General features: G+C 39.5%; 1 protein-coding gene and 1 long non-coding RNA gene across 4 annotated transcripts in view; one reads left to right on the forward strand and one right to left on the reverse strand.

Annotated features, from left to right (window-relative positions):
* Positions 1-6,270, forward strand: part of LOC109565094 (uncharacterized) — a 38,090-nt gene extending 31,820 nt beyond the window's left edge. Inside the window, exons 4-5 of the long non-coding RNA XR_002181614.2 lie at positions 830-1,013; positions 3,196-6,270. This is a non-coding gene — a long non-coding RNA (uncharacterized lncRNA). The remainder of the gene's footprint in view (positions 1-829; positions 1,014-3,195) is intronic.
* MYZAP (myocardial zonula adherens protein) overlaps positions 1-26,909 on the reverse strand; it is a 124,499-nt gene that overhangs the window by 13,013 nt on the left and 84,577 nt on the right. For 2 of the 3 annotated variants that reach the window (XM_070797497.1, XM_019968762.2), the window contains 2 exons: positions 23,781-23,864; positions 6,267-6,367 (listed from right to left, as the gene is read on the reverse strand). In XM_070797497.1, coding sequence (XP_070653598.1) covers positions 6,267-6,367; positions 23,781-23,864 — 185 coding nt within the window. The remainder of the gene's footprint in view (positions 1-6,266; positions 6,368-23,780; positions 23,865-26,909) is intronic. The other variant, XM_019968764.2, reaches the window with a different exon arrangement.

Here is a 26,909-nt window from a genome sequence, read left to right on the forward strand (position 1 = left end):
AACAATTTCACCATCACCTGCTACAGAGGAATCCACAGGATATCACAGTTCAGGAGCCCCCAGGGACCCGACCAGGCAGTTTAGTGGAGTGCCAGGGGCATGAGCCAGATGGCAATTTGTGCCAACTCCTGTGAAAATACCACAGAACAGAAATAGTCTCTGGTGACACTATCCTAAAAGCCCGTAAAGTTCAGAAATATTTATAAAGGTGAACCCTCTGGGTTTCAGAAACAGGCTCTCATATCTCAACCTTTCAAAAAGAATTGAGGTTAGTTTTTTTAGTTGATCACTAAGAAACAGGATTTCAAGAACACAAATAATTTCAACCACAGAATGAAAACTCAGCCATTTTCTTTAACACATTAAGGCTATTGTTAACCTTTTATTAATCCATAAAGGGGCAGTTCCCTGGGGCAAACAAAAGCAGAGTCAGCAAATAATGCCTTGACAAAAAGCTGCTTTGTGTTCTGGTTTCTACAACAGAAATATGAAAATGTAGGCATTTTAAAGTACTTACTATGCGCCGGCAACTTATGACTGCAAGGAATATTTTTCATTAAAATGTACCTATTAAGACATAATTTATGAGTTTACTGGAAACTGAGTTTCGCTAAGGGACAAAGGACAGAAGTCTCTTTTCTTTTGGTATTTTGTTTTCCACTTTTCTCTTTGAAGGCTAGCTGACCTAAAATTGCTCTCAATGGCCTTAATTAATATATATCTAACTTCTCAAATCTGACTCATGAGTTTTGCCTTTAATTAGGTGTTTAGAAGCCCCTGGCATCAGGGTGAATGCCTTTGACCCCTTCCCTCTCTCCTTGCTTTCCAGAAATCTATGCCACACAAAGATGAGATGAAGGAGAAGAATTTGAGAAGGAGAACCTGGAGCCAGGGATGGGACTGAACACTGGTCTCCAAGAGGCTGGGGAAGTGCAAGTAGAGAGTCTGGAGCAAGTCATGAAGGAAAAAGCCAGCCCCATACCAGTGAGTGAGTCCAGGTGCAAAGCTCAAAGGTGAGTGCAGAACCCCGAACTTATGGCAGCTGGGACTGTGGTGATGGCAGCAGCAGAAATATGCAAACATGGCCATATACACTGGACACTTTATATCTGAATCATCTTAGCAAGTTTCACTAGGAATTACTATCAAAATCTTCCCCTAGGTAAGGAAGCTGAGATTCAAAAAGGTTAGGCATTAGTTCAAAGTTATAGATATACCCAGAGGCAGATCCAGGACCCAAACCCAGGGCTGATTTCCAAGCCATTGCTCTTAACCACAACTAGAGGATCTGACTTTGATGGAAAAAAATGTGCTCAGCTATGGATAAGGGTTTGTATGAAGATGAAGCGGTGCCCAGCAGGCAGCCAGGAATGAGGACTTGTATGCAAGAGAGGTGTGAGCTACCTAAGCTCTTCAAATCTCAGTTTCCTTACCTAGGGGAAGATTTTGATAGTCAACTGACTTCCAATTAGAGTTGCTCTATTTTTTCTGTGCTCCCTGAGCAGCTCTAATTGTTAAGTCAGTTATGTTTCACTCTTCGCAACTCCATGGGGCTGTAGCCCGCCAGGCTCTTCTGTCCGTGGAATTTCCCAGGTAAGAATATTGGAGGCTGGTTGGAATTTCCTACTGCAGAAGATCTTCCCTACCTGGGGATCAAAGCTGGTTTCCTGCTTGGCAGGCAGATTGTTAGCCACCAAATGCTGTTAGCAGTAGCACAGCATGTAAAACTTGCAGGTATAGGGAGAAATGGGTCGTAGGTGCCATAAGGCTTTACAGCAGCACGGGCTTTGTGCCCAGTGCCTGGGACACACTGCAACACCTGATAACACAGCTGACCAAAGACCTCATCTATCACTGGGGCTTCCAGAGTTCTACACAGCGTCCAGTGTAAACCACTGATACCAAACCGCTGACAATTGAAAAATTCAACACATACGGGAGCACGAGCCACTCAATTAAGCTGTCAACCAACCAACCCAATCAGAAAATTGGCAGAAAACCATAATAGATGTTTCTCCAAAGAAGAAGAAATACAGATGGCCAGGAGGCATATGAAAAGATGCTCAACATCACTCATTATTAGAAAAATGCAAACCAAAACTACCATGAGGTACCAACTCACCAGTTAGAATAGCCATCATTAAAAAGTCAACAAACAACAAATGCTGGAGAGGATGCTGAGAAAGGGAACCCTCCTCCCCTGTCAGCGCAAATTAAGTTAGTGCATGCATGATGGAAGGCAGGGATTCCTCAGAAAACTGAGAGTAGAATTACCATATGATCCAGCAATGCCACTCCTGGGCATAGATCTAGACGAAACTCTAATCCAAAAAGACACGCCCCCCGATGTTCAGAGCAGCACTATTCACAATGGCCGAAACATGGAGACAACCTACATGTCTATTGCCAGATGAATGGCTAAAGATGTGGTCCACATTTACAACAGAATATTTACTCAGCCGTAAAAAAGAACAAAATAATGCCATTTGCAACAACATGGATGGACCTAGAAATTATCATAGTAAGTGAAGTAAGAGAAAAACAAATATCACTCATATGTGGAATCTCATTTTTAAAAGACGATACAAACTTATTTTGGAGAAGAGAATGGCAATCCAATCCAGTATTCTTGCCTGGAGAATTCCACGGACAGAGGATCCTGGCAGGCTACAGTCCGTGAGGTTGCAAAGAGTCAGACACGACTGAGCAACTAAGACACAAACTTATTTACAGAACAGAAGCAGACTTGTATCAAAAACAACTCACAGTTACCAGAGGGGAAACACTGGGGAGAAGGATAAACCAGGAGCTTGGGATGAACACGTGTACACTCCTATGTATAAAACAGATAACCAACACAAACCTACGATACAGCACAGGGAACTCTATTCAATATCCTGTGATAACCTATATGAGCAAAGAATTAAAAAAGAATGAACACATGTATAACTGAATCACTTTGCTCTACACCGGAAAGTTACACAACACTGTAAATCAACTATACTCCAATAAAATGTTAAAAAAAATACTTGATACCATGTCTTATATGTAAAATCAAGTTTTTATTTAGATAATAGGAATACTAGCTATTAAGTTCTTCAGTTACCATGCTAAATTCTTTACATATATGTTTTCATTTAATCCTCATAACAGTCCAGTATGATTTGATATTGTCATCTTCATTCCCATTGTAAGGATGGAATCACAGCAGATTAAAGGAGACTGAGTAACTGGCGCAGAGCTGTGCTCAGCTGGCTGGGCAGGGACCCCCACAGCCTAAACCTTCCCAGCTGGAGGGTACGGCAGAAGACCCAGAAGGAAGAACAAAACTCACCTGCGTAACAGGCTTAATTCATTACTTTTTATGGATCTAAGATATTTGGGGAGCCTGTTTTTAAAATATTCTTGGGAGGGAGGAGGGAGGAGGGTTCAGGATGGGGAACACGTGTATACCTGTGGTGGATTCATGTTGATATATGGCAAAACCAATACAATACTGTAAAGTTAAAAAATGAAAAAAAAATTATTGAAAACACCATGGAATCTTTTGTTAGTTAGATGCCAGTTTGAAGTCTTAGGAGAAGGCAATTGGCACCCCACTCCAGTACTCTTGCCTGGAAAATCCCATGGGTGAAGGAGCCTGGTAGGCTGCAGTCCATGGGGTCGCTAAGAGTCGAACACAACTGAGCAACTTCACTTTCACTTTTCACTTTCATGCATTGGAGAAGGAAATGGCAACCCACTCCAGTGTTCTTGCCTGGAGAATCCCAGGGATGGGGGAGCCCGGTGGGCTGCCATCTATGGGGTCACACAGAGTTGGACACGACTGAAGTGACTTAGCAGTAGCAGCAGTTGAAGTCTTAAGTGAGAACCAGGGATTCTTTTAGAACATACGTAACACAATTTAGCAATCTCTACTGAGCATTTTAAAACTACAGATGTACCATACCAGGACTCCAGAGGTATGGCTCAAATCCTGGCTCTGTGGCTTCTAGGAAATCCCTGTATCTCTCTGGGCCTCAGTTTTGGTATCTATAAAACAGGGAGATTAGATCCGGGGGTGGGGGTTCCCATTTGATTGTGACCACAGAGTTCTTTATTCAGGCAAAACCTTTCTTGGAATCTAACATATAAAACACACTAAAAACTGAGTTTCTCAGGTTGGGTTTTTTTCTGTGAGGGGGGATGGTCTCCACAGGCTAGCTCCTTGCTTACCTCGTCGCCCCCACCCCGAAGCCCCTCCTGGAGCCCGAGCACAGAGCGCGCAGTTCCAAAAAGCACAGGTGGGAAACCACGGCCCCACCTCACCTCTCAAGAGGCCGTGCTCCTCGCCCCCAGATGTGCACGGCGCCTGTCACATAGTAGGCACTTCATAAATACTTGCGAGAGAAAGAATGAAAGATTACCCTGCCTTTTCGGAAATGGGGATACGTAGTTTTCATTTCCTCTGCTGATTGCCCCAGGTAGTTAAAGTGCTAAGATGGATCCTGGGGGAAACCAAATGTTACATTTATGGAAAAGCTGCTTTTAGATACTGAAGTGGCTTCCAAGTTCAGTGCGGCCATAAGTTAAGGGTCTGTCAGCACTTCCATTATGAACACCGCTTTGTGGTTTCATAACTTAGCCATAAAAGTTTGCTTCAGGCTATCCCTCGGCATACAAATTGAAAACCCTGTTTTAGGCCAAAATGTGGGAATTAGAAAACAAACAATTTATTGGTTTCAGACATAGTTTTGTACCCGTCTCAACCAAATAAGATTTATTATGTGGGCAATTAGAGGGGACTAAGCCACTTGGTTCTTGAAAAATTAAAAAAAAGAGGAAATAGCCAAACTATTTATATTTTAACAGTTGTCCCTGGGTATGATCAATCATTCTTTTGGGTCCTATTTTTATCAAGTACTTTATCCCCTGCATTGATGAGACCTAGAGTCTATTTATACATTCTTTTTCCTTCTTTTTTAAACATATTCTGTTAATGGTATCAGAATGAAAAATATTGCCTTGTTTTTAACTAAAAAGCGAGCAACATAAATGAGACTTATCTCAAAAAAATAAATAAAAGAGCTTAATCCTGCTTTTGGTAAGTATTTTGAGAATGGCAAGTATCTCATTTTAATAAAAAAGACAATATCAGTAATGACTAAACAGGGATATGAGACATTGTTCTACAGTGTGAGAACTGGTTAGAGCTGAGTAGTCACCTGGGCAACTCACTGACTTACCAGGTCAGGAAACGGAGGCCCCAGCTAACAAGAGTCCAGCCTGAACATGTCCCGCAGCTCCTAACCCCGAGGACGAGAGCTGGGTGTTCTACAGCCCAGCTTGGCAATCAGCTCATTCCTGTTTCCCATGGATGTAACCATTCAAAGCCAGGAGTCTACATTTTCCTGACCGACTCATGTCCACCACCACACACCCGCCCCTAACCACACGAGAATACACCTTCCGGCACTGCACACAGGGTGTGGCACTCTGTGACTCTGGTGACCCAAGTCACAAGCCATGTACCGTCAGTGCCCTTGGTATGCACTTGTTTTCTGTCCTCTTGGAGCCAAGCACAGTTTTGAGCACCTAGAGACATGGGCTGGGTTGCTGGGTCACAGGCGCTAACCTGACCGGGGAGAGACCCAGGTACTGGGCTTGTGAGCAACTTAACAACACATGGCTCAGTCCTCTAGCTCAGCAATGCAGCTGAACAAACCAGGTTATAGTTCCTGTTTATGTGCTTATGTCTGAAGAGATGTATTTGTGAATCTGGTCTACTGCATGACAACACTCTGTTACAGTACTAGGGAGCAGCAGGGTTTAGAGTCTCCCTACTCTGTTACTACCTCACAGGGCCCTCTCACACTGTTGAGAATGTCTGCCTGTACATCTGATTTCCCTTGCAGCCTGCACTCTGGGGCAGGAACCCAGTCTAATTCCTCTCGTTATCATCACTGTCTGGCACAGGGGAGGTACTCAACAGATGTGTGCCGAATGAACAGATAAATGAATAGATGAAGGACCAAATGCACACACTTGCTGATGGGGCTCATCTCTCTGCAGGGGCTTCCCCAGGTCTTTCCTGGGCCATGCATGCCCTTGGCCTCCACAGTCTCCCCACTCCACAGAAACCAGCCAGACCCCTCAGCAGACACCACTTCTCTTTGCAGAAATACTTTTGATAGAAAGAATGCAATTCTGGGAATAACAGCACAGTGAAAGTATTTTCTCGAGTCAAAGGGGAATTTGAGTTGGAACAATAGGAAATTCTTAAATACCTGGGTAGAAGATCACAGCCCACTCCAACCTCTCTGGTTTCCACTTCAGTCTTGGACTGGGTTTCTATTAAATAGTCCAACCTGCTTTGTAGTTCATTATTCTAGAGATGAGGGGGGAAAGGGCTGTTAGTAAAGCAAATGTGTTCCCCCACAAATACATATGATACAATTTATAGGTATTATCTGGATTTTCCCCTAGACACAGACATCTATCACAGTGTATTTTTAAGTGCCTCTTATACAGTAGGAATTGAAGGAATATATTGACTGAATCCTTACTAATAGCTTTATGTGCCTGGACATACATATGTATCCAATTTTACCTGAATGGAAACAAACAAAATATCCTACTCTGTACCATTATTTGCTTTTTGCCCTACTCTGTACCATTTGCTTTTCGCCCACTCAACAATGTGTTGTGACTCTTTCCATGTTTATTAGTTTTCTTTTTATGTCAACAAACTATTTTAATGGGTTCATAGCATTCCATTGTATGGATCTACATTATTTAACTAGTCTCTTACTGATGACCTTTAGATATTTATCACTTTTTTTGTAATTATAAATAAGGTACAGCTCATGTTTTAAAACTCCCTCATTAAACTATAAATTGAGTTTAAGTCTATTAACTTAATTTAGAGGGAAATACCTCTGTAACTTAATAATTAGTATTTCGTAGGTGTGGAAAATTCAGAATCTCAAACATATAAAGTAGAACAAGCTCCTTGGGATTAAAATTAGCATTCTGAAATAGTGTTTTTTCCCCAGACCAGAGCCAAACATTACATAGGTTGATGATTAGATGCTCAGGAATTGGAAATTTGCCCCGTGGGGGAAATGAAGGACAAAGGAGCAAGGGAGTTGAGGATATTGAAACGAAAACAGATGAAATGCTGCTGCCTAAAACCCAAAGGACAGAAAGACACACCTTTTAAAAAATTCAGACAGTGGTTATCTCTGTGTATAGAGATTTTTTGATTTCTCTTTTAAAGTTCTATGTATTTTCTGTAATGCTAAATTTTCATGAGGCAATAACCATAACTATGTTCCTGACTGTATTCCTCAGAACACAGTATGTAGTATATGCAAGATAAATATGTATTGAATAAATGTATAAATGCCTTTGAAAGTGTGTTAGTCGCTCAGTCATGTCCAACCTTTTGTGACACTATGGACTGTAACTTGCGATTCCTCTGTCCATGGGATTCTTCTCCAGGCAAGAATACTGGAGTGGGTTACCATGCCTTTCTCCAGGGGATCTTCCTGACCCAGGGATCAAACCCAGATCTCCTGCATTGCAGGCAGATTCTTTACCAACTGAGCCACCAGGGAATGAGTGTTTTATTTGCATAACCAGAAAAAATTAAGCGTTTGTCTTTTCTAAGCTGATGCTGAAGCTAAGGCACTGTATTCTAAGACACTCAACAACACATGAAAGTTGAAAAGTTATTTGGAAACAAGCTCATTTGCTCTGAAAGAGCTCCTGCTCTGGATGGGTGATAACAAGGCGCAAAGCAGCGGCTCTGGTGCAGACTCACGTTCTGCGGGGTATAAAGGTCTAGGAATCCCTTCTGATAATGCGAAACGGTGTACAGGAAGAGAATGCACTCCAGGTTCCTTAGCTGCTGACAAGCCATGACTGATCTGTGGGCTCGGCATCTGTCACCTGGTGCTCTGGGAGAATGCTGTTGGCTAACTGCCAGGGGATCACCATCATTTACACATATACACACACACACACACACACACACACACACACACACTGCTTCACCAACAATATCTGAACTCTCCCATTCATACAGAGAGAGAGGCCTGCCCATTAACAATCAACAGTCCCACTGTTTCATTCTTTCTCAATGTAGACTGTAATCATGAGGATTCTGTAAAATGCTGAGCTGAGTACCTATAGTTAGGGGGCAAAAAGGCAAGGTTAGCGAATGTATCCCAATTGGTATACAGTGAGTAGTGGACTTGTAGTCCTAAGTCTTTTGTTCTATTTCAAAGGAACTCTCGTACAAATCAAGCTTCCCTGGTGGCTCAGATGGTAAAGAATCTGCCTGCAGGGCAGGAGACCCGGGTTCAAACCCTGAATCAGCTATTCACTGAAGCACTGATATGAAAATCTTTAACTTTTAAAAATGTAATACTATTAGTTAAAAAAAAAAAACCTGAGTATCTGCTGGGAATCAGGTAGTATGTAAAATCAAGTGAGGGGAGGAAGTTGGCAGCTAAAGAAATAGGGCATAATTTGTAACCTTTGAGGAGTTCAGTCTTTTGGGGGTACAGACATCTAAGCAGAAAATAACAGAACAAACTCCTAAGTCTCATGCCAGGGGGACCCAGAAAATATCATGGGGGCACTTCAGAGGGGATGTCTAACTCAAAATGGAGGACTGAATTGTCTGAAGATTTTCTGGAGTTATGCAAGGGACAGAGAGTAAGGGAAATAAAAGGAATGAGTACCCCAGAATTATGGAAGAATACTGGGTTGAGAACAGGCCCCTGACTGTAGTGTACAGGTGTGCAGGAGTTGGTTATGAAGGGCTGTGTATGCCACAACCAAGCCTCTACACCCAGGCCCATAAGACCAAACTCAAATTTTACTTCAAACACTTGGGCTCCAAGTGAAAACTGTATTGGGAGGAAATAAAACTATAAGGAAGGAAGATCAGTCAGGGAGGTCACTGCAATTTTCTAGGTAGAGTGAGAGCCGCACTTCTAGTATATAGGAGTAAGCAGTTAAATAGAGCCTCCTCAAACTATACAGTGGAGAAAAAGACAGTCTATTCAACAAGTGGTGCTGGGTAAACTGGCCAACCACGTGTAAAAGAATGAAACTAGAACACTTTCTAATACCATACACAAAAATAAACTCAAAATGAATTAAAGATCTAAATGTAAAACCAGAAATGCAAATCAAAACCACAATGAGGAATCATCTCACACTGGTCAGAATGGCCATCATCAAAAAGTCTACAAACAATAAATGCTGGAGAAGGTGTGGAGAAAAGGGAACCCTCTTACACTGCTGGTGGGAGTGCAAACTGGTACAGCCACTATGGAGAACAGTGTGGAGATTCCTTAAAAAACTGGGAATAGAACTGCCATATGACCCAGCAATCCCACTGCTGGGCGTATACCCCAAGGAAACCAGAATTGAAAGAGACTCATATACCCCAATGCTCACTGCAGCACTATTTACAATAGCTAGGACATGGAAGCAACCTAGATGCCCATCAGCAGTTGAATGGATAAGGAAGTTGTAGTACATATACATAATGGAATATTACTAAGCTATAAAAAGGAATGCATTTGAGTCAGTCCTAATGAGGTGGATGAACCTGGAGCCTATTATACAGAGTGAAGTAAGTCAGAAAGAGAAACACAAATACTGTACATTAACACATATATATGGAATTTAGAAAGATGGTAATGACTATCCTACATGCAGGGCAGCAAAAGAGACACAGACGTAAAGAACAGATTTTTGGACTCTGTGGGAGAAGACAAGGGTGGGATGATTTGAGAGAATAGCATTGAAACATATATATTACCATATGTAAAACAGATGACCAGTGCAAGTTTGATGCATGAAGCAGAGCACCCAAAGCCAGTGCGCTGGGTCAACCCAGAGGGATGGGATGGAGAGGGAGAGGGTTCAGGATGGGGGGACACATGTATACCTCTGGCCAATTCATGTTGATGTATGACAAAAACCCATCTCAATATTGTAAAGTAATTATCATCCAATTTAAATAAATAATTTAATTTTAAAAATAGAGACTCGTGCAAAGAATAGCTATCAACCTTGGACAGAAGACAAACAACAACCGAGGTCTTCAGAGACTGAAGGACAGGTACGTTTTAGACAGGAGGTAAAACTTGGAGCAGTTGACAAGCATTGGCTGGGTTCTCTGTGATTCTTTTGTTTCTGTTTGCAGCTTTGCCCAAGAGCAGAATAGTCATAGTGGAGGCAGCACAAACACAGTAAAAATTTGATAGAAAGATCATCTGTATGATAGGAAAAAAAAAACAAAACAGTAGGAGTCTACGGGATAGAAGCATTACCAAGAGTGAGAGGGAAGCCAAAATGGAAGGGTCAGAAAATACTGAAATTCTATATTCTGTGTATAAACTCAGTTCCAGTCTCCAGCAGACCCCTGAACCATGTACATGTGGAGCAAAGTGAAAGAAGTATGAAGCCAAGGCTTAAAGAACTGAACCGAGATCTAACCCATCACCCACCATAGCAAGGCAGGATGCAGTTGGGTCTAACCAGATTCTTTACCTTCTAAAGCAATTACAAGTCTATTTTCCTGCACATCACTGATGAAGGAGGAAAAAAAAAAAAAACAGAAACAGAAAATATAAATAGAAAACAAATGGTAACTTTTGAACAGAAAAGTACAATGCCTGAAATTAGATCAATCACTAGATTGCCCTAAGAAAAAAATGGATATGCCAAAGGAAGGAGTCAGTAAACTTGAAGACACATTAAAGAAGTCATTCAATCAAGATAAGATAATGTTGAAAATAATAAATGAAACTTCATGGAATGTGAGACAATTTTTAAAAGCCTAACATAGGGACACTGGAATCACAGAAGGAAAGAAGAAACTGGAGCAGAAAAAATATTCAAAAAACTAAGGGGGCAGTTGGGTGGGGGGTAGTACATCTCCAGGTTCTTGGGGAAAAGAAACAATGGCTGAAATTTTCCCATTTTGGTAAGAGACATAAATTTATATAAATTCAAGAATTGACTATAACCAATATATTGATTATATATTATTGAATATATATATTCAATATATATCAATATATCTTGATATATATATTGATTATATATATAACCAATATATTGATTATATATTGATTCAATATATATAATCTTGAATATAACCAATTCAAGAATCTCATCAAACTCAGACAACCAATTCAAAGAGAAACCTACCTTGGCATATTACAGTCAAACTACTGAAAAACACAAAGAAAAATCTTGAAAGTCATCCTGTTACATATAGGGAAACAGTAATCTGAATTACCAAAGGTTGCTCATCAAAAACTATGAAAGCCAGACGAGACTGAATACTAATGAAGGAAACTGTCAACCTAGAACTCTATATATATTTCCATAATGAAGGTGAACTACAGGCCTTATTTTCAAATAAGAAAAACTAAGTGAATGTGTCCCCATCTGGTCTGCACTACACAAAATGCTAAATAAAAATTCTTCACCCTGAAGAGAGGTATCAGAAACTCAGATTTTTCAGGAATGAGTGAAGAATATCAGAAATAAATACTATATGAGTAAACATAAAAGAAAATTATTTTAATTTCTCCAAATACATATGACATAAAACTTCTAGCAATATACAGTGGGTTTATAGTAATATATAGATACAATACATAAGGTTAACTCAGACAGCAGGGGGAAGGGTTAATGGACCTTATCATTGTAAGATTTCTACATTTTATATTAAATGGTACAATATTACCTCTAAGTAGACTGTGAACACTAGATGATGTATATTATAGTACCTAGAGCAACCACTCAAATATTAAAGACACAATGCCAACTGATGAATGGATGAATTAAAATGGAATTCTAAAAAATTTTGGAACAGTCCAAAAAAAGGCAAGAGAAGGGAACAAAACCAGCAAATAAGCCAGAGGGACTAAATAGAAAACAAACAATGGCAGAACTAAATCCAACCATGTCAATAAAAATTAAATGTCAATGGACTGTTCACTTCAGTATAAGAATATCAGAATGTATAAAGAAACAAAACCTAACTATATATTGTCTACAGGAGATGTACTTTAAATAACACAGACCAGTTAAAAATAAGTGGATGGAAAAAAATATACCATGCAAACAATAAACTTAAGAGTGCAGAAATTATAATACCAGATAAAAGAGACTTTAAGACAAAGAGTATGAACAAAGGTAGTGACCAGTATTTCATAAAGAGATCAATTCATGCCAAAACACAATAGTCAAAAATGTGTTTGTACCTAATAAGAGAGCTTTAAAATATATGAAGTAAAAAACAAAATTAAACAGACAGTCTGAAATCATAGCAAGGGACTTTAATACCTGCTCTGAGCAACTAAGAGAACAGTTATACAAAAACCAGGAAAATCATAAATAATCCAGACAATATTATCAACAACCTAAATCTAATTGATATTTATATAACACACACAAAAACAGCAGAATATGAATTTTTTTATAATACTCAACCAAGAGAAACCATATGCTGAGCCATAAAACAAGTCAAACTAAATTTAAAAGAATGAAAACCATACAAAGCATGTTCTAGGACCATAACAATTAAATTAGAAATAAAAAACAATAAGATATCTAAGAACACCACAAATATTTGGAAGCTGAACAACACACTTCTAAATAATTGATAAGTCAAAGAATCTCAAAGGAAATTAGAAAATATTTTGAACTGGATGATAATAAAAATACATCTTATTAAAGCTTGTAGGTTGCAGGTGAAGCAGAGCTGGGAAGGGACATTCATAGATTTAAAAGCGTATATTAGAAAAGAAGAAAGGTCTAAAATCACTGACCTATAAGGTCTACCTCAAGAAGCTAGAAAAAGAAGAGCAAAGTAACACCAAAATAATTAGAGGGAAGAGAATAATGAATATCAGAGCAAACAGCCTCAATAAAACAGAAAACAGATAATATTCTCTATCCACAAAGCCAAAAGCTATTTTAGTTTTTAAAAAAACAGCAAAATTAATAACACTCTACTTAGATTGATCAAAGAAGGGTGGAAGGGGACAAATGATCAATATCAGAATAAAGAGGCATTAAAAAGAAATAATAGGATATCTATGGTGAAACAAAAATATCAATCCTTACTTCACACAAAATACAAAAATTAACTCCAAATGGATCTTAAAACTAAATTTAAAAGCAAAACGCCTATCATTTTTAGAGGAAATCATTGGAGAAAATCTCTGTGACCTTGTAGTAGACAAAGATTTCTTAGGAACTAAAAAGCAGAAACCATAACAAATTGATAAATTGAACTTTACCAAAAATAAAAATGGATACCAAAAGGTGTCATTAAGAAAATGAAAAAGGAGGTCATGAAATGGGAGCAAATGTTCACAATACATTTATCTGACCAAGAACTGGTATCCAGAATACATAAAGAACCCTTAACACAACAAAAAAGAAAAGTAAAACTCAGTAAAATAATGGGCCCAAGATCTGAACAAACACTTCAAAAAATAATATATACAAATGGCTAATAAGCACTTAAAACATGCTCGGCATCACTGGTGACCATGGAAACACCACCATAATGAGATACCACCACATACCTTCCAGAATGGCCACGTGAAAAAGACTGACAGTATTAAGGGTGAGGATGCAGAGAAACTGGAACAGTCCAACTTCTGGTGAGAAAGTAGACTCTCTTTATAGTTTCTTAAAAAGTTAGATCTTTATCTACCATACATCCCAGCCATCCCATTACTAGGAATTCACTCAACAAGAATCAACCCGGGCTTCAGGTTCAAGATGGCAGAGTAAAAGGATTTGCGCCCATCTCCTGCAAGAGCACCAGAATCACAACTAGCTGTTGAACAAGCATCAACAGAAAGACGCTGAAACCTACCAAAAAAAGATACCCCACACCCAAAGACAAAGAAGAAGCCGCAACTAGATGGTAGGAGGGGCACAATTATGATAAAAACAAATCCCATACCCTCTGGGTGGGCGACCCACAAACTGGAGAAGAATAATACCAAAGAAGTTCTCCCACTGTTGTGAAGGTTTGGAACCCCATGTCAGGCTTCCCAGCCTGGGGACCTGACAAAGGGACTGGGAATCCCCAGGGAATCTGACTTTGTAGGCCAGTGGGATTTGATTACAAAATTTCCACAGGACTGGGGTACCAGAGACTCCAGTCTTGGAGGCTGAAAACAAAACCTTGCGTGCACCAAGACTCAGAGGAAAGGAGAAGTGACTCCATAGGAAACTGAACCAAAACCACCTGTGTTGGAGGGTCTCCTGTGGAGGTGTGTCAGCAGGGGCTCCCCAGAGGGACGGGGGTTGGGGGAGGGGCATGGGACTGGCAGCAGCTGTCTGGGGAGGTCAGCTTTGGTGTAAACCTTCTTGGAGGCCACCACCAACCTGACCATAGAGCCCTTAGACCCGAGGGCTGAGTTGCCTTAGGCCAAAAAATTACCAGGGAGGGAGCACAACCCCATCCATCAGCAGATAATTGGATTAAAGCTTTACTGAGAAAGACCTAGTTTTTCCCACCACCAGTCCTTCCCTTCAGGAAGCCTACAAAAGCCTCTTAGCCTCCTCCATCAGAGAGGGTAGACAGAAGAAACAAGAAGAACCACAATCTCAAAGCAACTAAAATAAAACCACGTTACAGAAAGTTAATCAGCATGAAAAAGCAGAAAGTTATATCCCAGATGAAGGGACAAGGTAAAACTCCAGAAAAGCAACTAAATGAAGTGGAGATAGGCAACCTTTCAGAAAAAGAATTCAGAATAATGATAGTGAAGTTGATTCAGGATCTCAGAAAAAGAATGGAGGCAAAGATTGAGGTGATGCAAGAAATGCTTACCAAAGACCTAGAAGAACTAAAGAACAAACAGAGATCAGTAATATACTGGAAGGAATCCACAGCAGGATAACTGAGGCAGAAGCATGGATAAATGACCTGGAGGACAGAATGGTGGAAATCACTGCCACAGAACAGGATACAGAAAAAAGAAGAAAAGAAATGAAGACAGCCTAAGAGACCTCTGGGAAAACATTAAATGCACGGACATTAGCATTATAGGGGACCCAGAAGGAAAAGAGAGAGAAAAATGACCTGAGAAAATATTTGAAGAGATAATATCTGAAAACTTCCCAAACATGGGAAAGGAAATAATCAACCAAGTCCAGGAAGCACAGAGTCCCAGGCAGGATAAACACAAAGAGGAACACACTGAGACACACAGTAATCAAACTGACAAAATTAAAGACAGAGATAAAATACTAAAAGCAACAAGGGAAAAATGACAAGTAACATGGAAAGGAACTCCCATCAGGCTATCAGCTGATTTCTCAACAGACACTCTACAAGCCAGATGGGAATGGCATGACATATTTAAAGTGATGAAAGGGAAGAACCTACAACCAAGAATATTCCACCCAACAAGACTGTCCTTCAGATTTGATGGAGAAATCAAAAGCTTTCCAGACAAGAGAAAATTAAAGAGAATTCGGCACCACCAAACCAGCTTAACAACATAAGCTAAAGGAAATTCTCTAGGCCTAAAACAAGAGAACAGAAAAGCCCTACCTACAGAAAATAAACCCAAAGCAAGTTAAGAAAATGGTAATAGGATTATACATATGGATAATTACCTTAAATATAAATGGATTAAATACACCAACCAAAAGACACAGACTGGCTGAGCGGATGAAAACATGTGCATGTATGCACTTTCACTTACCACATCACTCTGCTTGACCCCCCAAATTGTATGTAATTATTTTATATTGTTAGGTTAATCATGTTCCTACTATGGCTTGCAATTGTAATTATCTTTTATTTTTTGTCTTTTTATTGATTGTGAAAACTGACAAACATCTTTCACTATTGTGATTATGTAACTATTACTCAGTACCATTGTATTACGATTGGTCAGCAGAAAAATTACAGAATTCTGTATCACCAAAACAACCATGTAATAGAAAAACCTGTAATCACTTAAAAAATCCATATGCATATGAGAATTATTTTGGAATTTTCTAAAAAATACAAATGCCCAGGTATTGCTTTGTGTTTTTGCCAGCGCTCCAGATATGTTTCTAGTGAGTAGCCATGTTTAAAAATAACTGGACTATATGAGGATCTTTTACTTTTATCTAGTTTGTTTCTCTTTTTCTATTTCATAGTCAGTGCTCCCATTTCATTTAGTTTATGTCTCCCAATTTCTCCATCTCTCTTTTTTTTTATGTTCTTTCTCAAGCCTTTATCAAGTGTAGTAGAAAAGCTTTTGTATACATATATATAATCTATATTTTAGAAAACTTATGAAATTTTTCCTAACTAAAAAATTTATGACATTTAGATTCCACTTGATTGACTTAATGTGAATAGAATGCTACATTTCTAATTTTAAAAAATGGATATGCAACAAGCAACAAAGGTTTACTGTATAGCACAGGGAACTATAATCAATATCTTATAATAACCTATAATGGAAAATAATTTCAAAAATAACATATGTGTATATGTATAACTGAATCACACACACACTAAAGAAATTTTGTAAACTTTTTGAAATTTAGTAATGTTTATCTTTTTGCCAGTTTTTCTAAATGTCCTATGGATATCTGATAACATATGAGATATAAAATTTTAAATATATTTATGTAGGATATGATTAATATAAATTAAATAGAAATCTGTTATATTTAAATCATTAACGACATCATTCAAGATACCCCTATTCTTATTTTTTGTGTACTTGATAAAATATTCTCAGGGAAATGTTAGTATGTCTATGATTATATATTTTTTCTTTTGCCTTATATTTCTTCTGATTTTTTCTTTATGGGTCTGTTTCTTTGTTGTTAAGGTGTCTAATAGTTTATGATGTCTATCTTTTTTGTGAATTGTACCTTTTATCATTAAAAATATTCATCTTTGCTTCATTTAAAATAAATTAATTACTTTAAAAAAAGAATAAACCCTAAGTTCACATAATGACTTGTACAGTAATGTTCCCAGCAGTTTTATTCACAATAGCCCCAAGCTGGAAACAACCCAAACGTGTCTCAATAAGGAATGGAGAAATAAACTGTGGTATCTTAATAAAAAATATCCTGCCACAAAAAAAGAATATATGTAAGATGGATATATCTCAAATCATTACACTGAGTGAAAGAAGCTAACTAGACATGAAAGAGCACACAACTATATAATTCTATTTATATAAAATGCAAACAAGTCCAAAAAAAAGATCCCTGGTTGCCTGGTGGTGAATAGGAAGGGAGATGGACCGCAAGGGGAAATAGATCTTGAGAGTGATGGCAACGTTCTGCATCTTGTCTGCAGTGGTGGTTTCATGGGTATATACAACCGTCAACACTCATTAAATTACATACTTTCTTAAAAATGGAGGCTTAATTGCCATATAATATTCTATTGGTTTCAGGTATCCAACATATGATTTGGTGTTTGCACACCCTATAAAATGATCACAGCAGGATGTCTAGTTAACATCTGTCACCATACACTTTAGAAAGCTTCAGCTTTATTTGTATGAATTAATACAAGGTTGACAGGACCTAAAAAAGGATGATGAGAGCCTGAATATGGGCAACAGGAGGAAAATTAGAGCAGGATGACAGAAATACTTAAAAAACAATAATTTTAAAAGGTAGATCTTGATACAGGAAAGCAAACACACTCTGCTCTGAGCCTCACAGGCTATGACTAAAGAGCAGCCTCGGCTGACTGCCTGGCTTGGGCTGCAGAAGAGATTGCTCCAGGACTGAGAATCAGGTTCCAGGGTTTTCCTACTCTCAAACACCACCACCTTGTGTTGAGCTGTGAAATGCAGACCACCCAGGAACTAGGGAGGCTGTGCGCCTTCCAGAAAGGAAGGACCTGGTATGGCACCTCTTGGCATTTTTGGGAGATTATGTCACAGATGAACGGCAGCCACCTCCTTCCCCGGCTCCCGAGGCCCCAGGGAGGGAGCAGCCGGAGCTGCAGCCCGAGCTCTAAACAAGAATGCACGTCCAATAAAACCTGCACGTGGTGCCTGGTGCTGCTGCCCCGGCGTCACACAGGGAAGTTCACAATTGACCCAGGAATGCACAGCAGACACGTTGAGAGGTTTATGTACCACACAACACATGTTAAGTGCAGGACGGACAAAACCAAGACATCTGACTCCTTTCCTCTGACTTTGGAGTTGGAATATAAGTTTAGGATTTTCAGCAGAGAAAAATGAAATGGGATCTGTTCAGTTTCAGAAAGCTGATGAACCTTATGAAGCCAGATGCTTATAACTTTAATAAAAGTTTCTCAGCAGGTAAAGAATCGCCTGCAACACAGAAGACACAAGTTCAACCCCTGAGTCTGGAAGATCCCCTGGAGAAGGAAATGGCAACCCACTTCAGTATTCTTGCCTGAAAAATCCCATGGACAGAGGAGCCTGGCAGGCTACAGTCAATGGGTTACAAAGAGTCAGACATAACTGAGCAACTAAGCACATAAACTACAACATATTGGAAATAAGGGATGGGGTATTTCTTCAAGAGATAAGTGAATAAAAATATATTTTGAAAAAAAAGAAAATAGAATGGGCATATTTTTGCATCAGGGAGATTTCTGAATCAGCTGATGAAAACCTAGTCTGATGGGGCCTAGCACAAACTTCTAGGGATCTGGTGGGGGAAGGGGTTGCAAAATCTAATGAGTTTCTGCACCAGTAAGTACATATGATGAATTCAGGGACCAAAATAATCTACATTCTCAATTTAAAAGAAGGAGGAAGAGAAGGACAAAGAGGAAATATAAATCAGTTGTCAATAGAAGGAGTCCCTGGGACCTAGCTATTGAGGAAACAGTAAACACATGGCATTTACTGGGAGCCACATACTTTTCTAATCACTTAGTATTAACTAATTTAGTCTTCCTAACAACTCTGTGCAGAGGACTCCCATTTACAAATGAGCAACCTAAGGCACAAAGCAGTTAAGTAACTTGCTCAAGACCACATACTAGTAAGTCACAGAGCTGACACTGGAACTCAGGCAGTCTAGCTCCAGAGTCTGAAGTCAGGCCCTTAACAAAGGGTAGCTAGTTTATTTGGAGAAGGCAGTGGCACCCCACTCCAGTACTCTTGCCTGGAAAATCCCACAGATGGAGGAGCCTGGTAGGCTGCGGTCCATGGGGTCGCTAAGAGTTGGACACGACTGAGCGATTTCACTTTCACTTTTCACTTTCATGCATTGGAGAAGGAAATGGCAACCCACTCCAGTGTTCTTGCCTGGAGAATCTCAGGGGTGGGGGAGCCTGGTGGGGGAGACGTGGCTGACGTCTATGGGGTCGCACAGAGTGGGACACGACTGAAGTGACTTAGCAGCAGCAGCACCTAGTTTATTAATCAGACAGGACTAGGTTACTCGCTCTGTCCACCAAAACTTTTTGAAGATAACTAAAACACCATCATTGGCATCATTACAGTAAAGCAGAGAATGGAAAGTCAAGGAATAAAACTTCCTGGTGTTAGAATAGGTAAGAATAAGAGAAATTCTTAGTGGCCAACAGGACCCTGTATTATAAAGCAAAACAACTAGATAAATTTAGAAAATGTCAGTGCAACCTCAGAATCTTAAAAAAACACATATTTTCCCCAATTTTGTCACTACTAAAATGGTCTTTAAACAACAGGGTTCTACCATACAGCACAAGAAATTATATTCAATATCCTGTGATAAACCGTCATGAAAAAGAATATAACTGAGTCACTTTGCTACACTGATACACTGGAGAAGGGAATAGCAAACCGCTTCAGCATTCTTGCCTTGAGAAACCCATAAATAGCATAAAAAGGAAAAAAGATTGAAACTGAAAGATGAACCTCACCCCCACCCCCAGATCAGTATGCTACTGGAGAAGAGCAGAGAAAGAGCCACAAAAGGAATAAAGAGGCTGAGCCAAAGCGGAAATAATGCTCAGTTGTGGATGTGCCTGGTGGTCAAAGTAAGGTCCGATGCTGTAAAGAACAATGTTGCATAGGAATCTGGGATGTTAGGTCCATGAATCAAGGTAAATTGGAAGTGGTCAAACAGGAGATGGCAAGAGTGAACATCAACATTTTAGTAATCAGTGAAATAAAATGGACAGGAATGGGTGAATTTAATTCAGATGACCATATTATCTATTAGTATCTACTATTATCTACTACTACTGTGGGCAAGAATCTCTTAGAAGAAATGGAGTAGTCCTCATAGTCAACAAGAGTCCAAAATTCAGTACTTGGGTGCAGTCTCAAAAATGATAGAATGATTTTGGTTTGTTTCCAAGGCAAACCATTCAACATCACAGTAATCCAAGTCTATGCCCCATAGAAGAAAAAGATGAAGAAGTTGAATGGTTCTGTGAAGACCTACAATACCTTCTACACCAAAGAGAAGATATCCTTTTCATCATAGGAGACTGGAATGCAAAAGCAGGAAGTCAAGAGATACCTGGAGTAACAGGCAAGTTTGGCCTTAGAGTATAAAATGAAGCAGGGCAAAGTCTAACAGAATTTTGCCAAGAGAACACACTGGTCATGGCAAACACCCTCTTCCAACAACACAAGAGACGACTTTACACATGGACATCACCAGATGGTAAAGAATCCGCCCACAATGCAAGAGACACAGGAGACACAGGTTCCCTCCCTGGGTCAGGAAGATCCCCCAGAGAAGGAAATGGCAACCCACTCCAGTATTCTTGCCTGAAAAGGAGATGACAGCAGTGTGTTTGTAACATCATCAACTGCTCACACAACCTGAAGAGGAAAACCAAGAGCTCAAACTCATCTCCTAAGAGGTGAAATCTTTACCTAGTCTGACAAAGAATGGTAAAGTATTAATAAGGAATATACATATTTTTAATAGTACTAAAGATAGGTCAGTACAGCCCAATGATAAGGGGTCCTGAGTTTGAATCACCTTGAAGCCACCTAGTCCTATACCATAAAGCAAGAAGGTGTCCCTCCAAGAGTCAGCATCCTGTAGGCTTTGCTGCTCAGAAAAGGTATTCCTTGTCCTCTGGATATGAAAGATCAGTGCAACTGTCTGGAAAATGTCACAATGACATTTAGGTTAACTCTAAGACCTTTCGAAGATCTTAAAAACCAAGAACACAAACAATGAAGATATAAATTAAACCCAAGATACTTAATATTTTAGAATAAGTTAAAGTGTAAATGTATTATTAAATCTTGACATGTTGTATAACGGTTTATCTGTTGTTTAAGATGCATGATCAAAAGGAATTCGGCATTCTAAATTTGTAGTGGAATTTAAATAGTTTAGGGAAATTTAATCAACCAAATCTAAAATTAGTGTTTAAATGCTCAAAGAGAAATAGTTTTCAAGCCATTCTGAATGACTTTTTGGATGCACACGGCAGACACGGCCACCCCACCCCCATGCTCTGGATACTCACCAATTCCTGACATGCCTTCATGACTTTTTACCTGGGGGGCTTCCTCTGCCCAGGGCAGGCCAGAATTGCCACAACCTCCTGGAGCAGGCCTCAACCAACTACTGATGGGAGTTAGTGGACAAATGCCCCAGCTTTCAGACCTTCTGGTAAGGATATCTCAGAACCTAGTGCGCGCCATCTCCCCTGGAAACCCAGGGCAAGTGAGCAGCAGCCGTCCCCAGTGGCAATCTCAGTAAGGTCGTCGGTAGAGGCCTTCATGCTTTCCCTAACTCATTTCTCCTCTCCTCACTGGGGCTTTCAGGGATCACCTCCTAACTAAACTAGCAGACTCACATCCACATCTCAGAGTCTGGGCAACCCAAATGAAGAGAAGAGAGGAGTTCACCAAATCAAAAGCACACATATACGTAAGGCTCTTCTCAAAGCACAGTCCCCCCTTGGGCATTTTCTAATTTCCCAGCAGGGGAGCCGGCTTGGTAACACAGCCAGCCGGGGGAGACGGGAGGGAGTGGGCATGGTCTTGGGTAACCCTCTGCCTCTCCTGTCAGCATCTCCTTCCTGGAACCAGCCTCTCTCGGAACCCATGACTTTCACCAGGTCACTCTCTCTCTGACTCTCACTGTGGAGCTGTGATTCCTCCACAGGGAGCTGTGATCTCAGAGGACAGTCTTCGATACAGAAGTCTCCATTCATAAAGCTAGAGCTGGACTCAGGGGACAGGACAAATGTCCACTTACTCAGCTGTCAGGACAATGAGCCCATGGGCTTTGAGTCTGCTCTCAGGTCCCTCTGGGCCATGAGGGGTTTCTGCTTATGACTTTTATAGGCAGCCCTCCCAAAACAGAGGAAACAAAGACCCTGCTTGCCACCCCTACAAACATGGTGGTTAAGTGCTCAGGCTTACTTATAATTGTCACTTTGGATGGGTTCCTTAACATCCCTGAACCTCAGTTTCTTTAGCTATAAAATGGAGGAAATATAATCTAACTCATCCCTCTTAATAAAGAAAAAATGATTGATTGCTTAGGCATGCCAGCTACTTTCTATGCACTCCCATCACATGGACACACACGTAGGTGCCGTTATCATCCTCAGGTTCTAATTCTAAGAAACCTTTCCAGGGTCACCCAGCTAATAAGAATGTAGGGTTCAATCCTAGGCAAGTCTGATTCCACTCTTAGCCTCTATGGTATACAAAAGATACAGAAAGTAAAAGCGCCCAACACACACTAGGAGCTTAATTACTGTCATTACTTTCCTGTGTCCTTACTTCACCATTCTCTCCTGGGCTGTCTCTCACTGGGGAAGGACTATAAACGGGACACAGACAAGGAGAGATTCACGGAGCCTTAAATGAAGAGGCTCAATGCCAAGTTCTTAATAAAAAGCCTTCAGAGAAAACAGAAGGCTTCCACTTCTATTAACACCTAAGCTCTTAAAGTTCTTTCAACTCCATAATTTCCTTCCCTGGAACCTCCACAAAATTCCCAAAATGCCTTTCAAAAGGCCATAAAGTCATGAATACTAAATATCATTGAAGTTTTCAGTGAAATTAAGTCGCCTCTGGGGCTTCCCTGGTGGCTCAGTGGTAAAGAGCCTACCTGCCAAGCGGAAGATGTGGGTTCGATCCCTGGGTCAAGAAGATCCCCTGGAGAAGGAAATGGCAACCCACTCCAAAATCCTTGCCTGGGCAATCCCCTGGACAGAGGAGCTACAGTCCATTGAGTCACAAAGAGTAGCACACGACAGTGATTAAACAACAAGTCACCTCTAAAGTGTGTTGACTCAAGGTCACAGAAGAGAACTGGGTGAGGGGTCTGTCTCTCAGCCTAGCTCTGGCACTGAACTGTGTAACCTTGAGAAAAGCTACCTGCCTTCCCTGTGCCTTTTTGTTGTTATTATTGAGAGAATAAACCTCATCTTGCCTTTCTTAAAGTTGTTGAGAAAATCATGTGAGAGATGTACGTGAAAATACTTGGCAAATTATAAAGCACAACACAGATGTGGGGAATTATCAGTATTCATCAGCAGCCTATCCAACTTGCTAAGAAAATTCCTGAATAAGAAAAATGGGAGCCAAAAAGCAGAGGTGGGTAGCAAGGGGGGATGAGGAGAGTCAGATTGGTAAAGAAAAACTAGCTGTCAGAACCTCATTTTCAATGTTGGCAGTTAACCTTCAATCAATTTTATAAGGCCAGGAAATAGCCATATTTTTAATTAAGTGTCAGCGGTAGGCTCAGCAACATAAAATTTAATGGTAGAGAAGACACCAGCATGAAGAAACATGGCTTCTTACCTCTCCTTCTAAGAAAGATATCTTTTCTAAAAGCTGCAATATTAAGAGTTGTTTCTGCTGCACCTTCTTTTTTAGTGATTCAATCTGGAAAGAAACAAATTGGACATTGTTAATCAAAAATGCAGAACTGTACAAGTTAATCAACTAGAAGAGAAGCCTTTGGCTTTCATTCAAACAGAAACTACATTTTGGTTCTTCTGTGTTCTGTGCAACAGTATTAACATGAGGTGCTCCATGGAGAGGCGGGTTCTGTGCCCAGGTAAGCTTGGGACATCAAACATGGTTGTGGAGCTGTTTCATTAGGTTTATTTAGCCTAACATTTCTGCACTGATTTTGCTGTGGAACCCTTAGGAAAACTTCACTGATGCTTTGAGAAGTGCAGACGTAACTCTACATAAAAAATTTATTCAGCTTGAATTTATGCCACAGCCTGTATTTCCAACATTCGGCTCTGTTGGTCCTGTTTGTATATTTATATTTGTTCAACTAAGTGTCAAAAGTTTTGCTCTGGGAAAAAGGTCACTGTCACTGAAAGTAATAATGAAATTCAGAGGATTGAGGACTCATGAGGCCTGGGGCAAGCAGGGAAGTCCTCTGAAAGACAGGGACTTGAGCTGGGTTTTTTCCCTTTGTTTTTATACTATATCTATCTTGGAGTACCATTTGTTTTTCATTCACAAATCATGTCTCCATGGACAAATTGCAGGTTTCCTAAAAGCAGGAACCAGAGTGCTCTGTACCAGGCCATGTCTTGGACAATAGTGGGAACAGAGTGTGGGTTCAATAAATAATATGTGATTTGGAAGAATGCACTAATTTTCCAATAATTTTTATATGAAATTTGAGCATTTGCAGAACCTTTTTAAAAAATCTCTCTCTGTGCAAAATGATACAATTCCTACAGAAGGGACTCTAGCAATAAGTAAAAGAAGTACAAGTGTACAATTACACTTAACCTTTGAGCCAGCAATTCTATTTCGAGGAATAGATCCTATAGATACATTAGCCAAAATATGAAATGACTTGGACATAGGATTTTAGGCAACACACACACACAAAGACAGAACTCCATCAATAAGTGGCTGATAAAACTATGGTACATCGTAACAATGGATTTCCTTGTAACCTTCAAGAAAAAGTGAAGATCTCTAAAACCCTGATACAGTATATCGTAAAGAATGTATGGTATGCTGGCTTTGGTGTAAAACTGCTGAAGACATATGAATGAATATTTTGGTGTAAAACTGCTGAAGACGTATGAATGAATATGTGCAAAAAGAAACACTACAAAGATCAAACAAGTCTTAATATTTACCAACAGGGAGAGGGAGGAAATTAGAAGGAAGAGACAGAAGAAAGACTTTTCTGATAATAACCTTGTTACACAGGTTCAATCTTGGAAGCACATTTTATAGATTCAAAAAATAAAAACCAAAAAGGGGGGAAAAAGTGAATCCTAAAATTTGAAAACAAACTGAAATAAAGGAACTTAACTGTATATCAAATTGGTTAAAAGAAGTAATTCAGGCACTGTTAGAAGAAGGTAATTTGACTGGATATTTTTAGTGGATGCGTTCTAAAGATAAAAAGAATTGCAACAAAACTTCTCACTCACTGGGAAAATCTGGATAGTAATGTTAGTATTATATTTTGAAACTATTTGATAGGTTGTATAATAACATTTGGAACCAAGGTCTTTAGTGTAAGAGAAATAAATATGAGTATGAAATCAAAGAGGTAAAAAAAAGTTTTGTTAGATTTGAAATGAAAGTATCAGTATGAACTCATAATTTTTGTTTTCTTTTTAAAAATATACTAGATAAGCCTGAGACACCTTATTCTACCTGAAAACAAAGACATGAAGGGTCTCCCTTGGGTCAAAGACAGGACAATTTGTACATCAAAAAGAGTGTAATTAAGTAAAACACAGGGAATATATATATATATATTTTTTAAAACCCTGAGCATTTTATGATTCTTAAAAAAGAAAAAACAAAGCAGCAACAATTGGAAATGACAGCGGAACCAACTCCTTACTTAGAAACATGAAGATTTAGAGAAAAGGATAAAGCATTTATCCTGCCTTACTTGCACAAACTGCATGTTGAGATTACTAAGAAAAAGTCCCAGTTTATGAGGAAAGAAGTTTTACTTTACAGAAGAATTCCAGGTAATAAATGGAGAAGGAAGGAGAGAATTTGGAAATCACCATTGTGTGATACCTAGGAAATATTACTAACAGACTCAAGCAACTTTCATGGACAGATGAAATGCTGAGCAGCAAAGCTGATGAGGAACCTGATAATTGTGTTGAGGGCTGTCACCACCTGAATCCACAGCCAGCCTCACCATCACCCAAAGTGGGATCACCAGATAATATGTGCCCCTGGAGCAGTACAAAATGAATCACCCAGGAAGCAGTCTTGCCTACCCTGACTAAAAAAAGTTGAAACAGAATCCAATCAAGCTAATAAGGAGACAAAAAGTCAAATTCAGAATGTGGGAACATTTATAGGACAGCTGACTTAGTTCCTGCAGTAAGTCACTAGGTCGGGGTAAACTTGAGTTGGGGGCGAGAGGGGAGTAAACGGAGCATGCTCTAGATCAAAGGACTTTAGAAACCTACCAACCAAGTATAGTGGACTTCTCTGTATGCTGATTGGAGCAAAGTACTATTAAAAGACTTTTTAAAGACATTTTGGAAAATGGTATTACAGACCGATATCAAATGGGATGAAGAATTATCATTGATTTTGTTAGCTGTGAAAACTAACATGTAATAATAACTAATTATGATTACAGAAGGAAAAAGTACACATGCTTTAGAGATGCCTAGTGAAACACGTAGAATGTCTGGGACTTGCCTTTTAAAATAATTCCACAAAGGAAAAAATAAAAGGAAAAGAAGGTGGAGATGAGGCAAATGTGGCCAAATCTTGCTGTTTGTTGAATCTAGGCAATGATTCATTATTACCCTCTTTGTCCTGAGTGAATTAGACATTTTTGTGATAAAATATTTTAAGTTCCACCTGGTATCAAAAAATATAATACTCCATCATGAAAAACAAACCATTTATACAAAATAGAACACAAGAAACATACTTAAGGAAAAATGTTCGATTTTGATA

Source organism: Bos indicus, chromosome 10 (assembly GCF_029378745.1).
Source record: "Bos indicus isolate NIAB-ARS_2022 breed Sahiwal x Tharparkar chromosome 10, NIAB-ARS_B.indTharparkar_mat_pri_1.0, whole genome shotgun sequence".
Lineage (NCBI taxonomy): Eukaryota > Metazoa > Chordata > Mammalia > Artiodactyla > Bovidae > Bos > Bos indicus.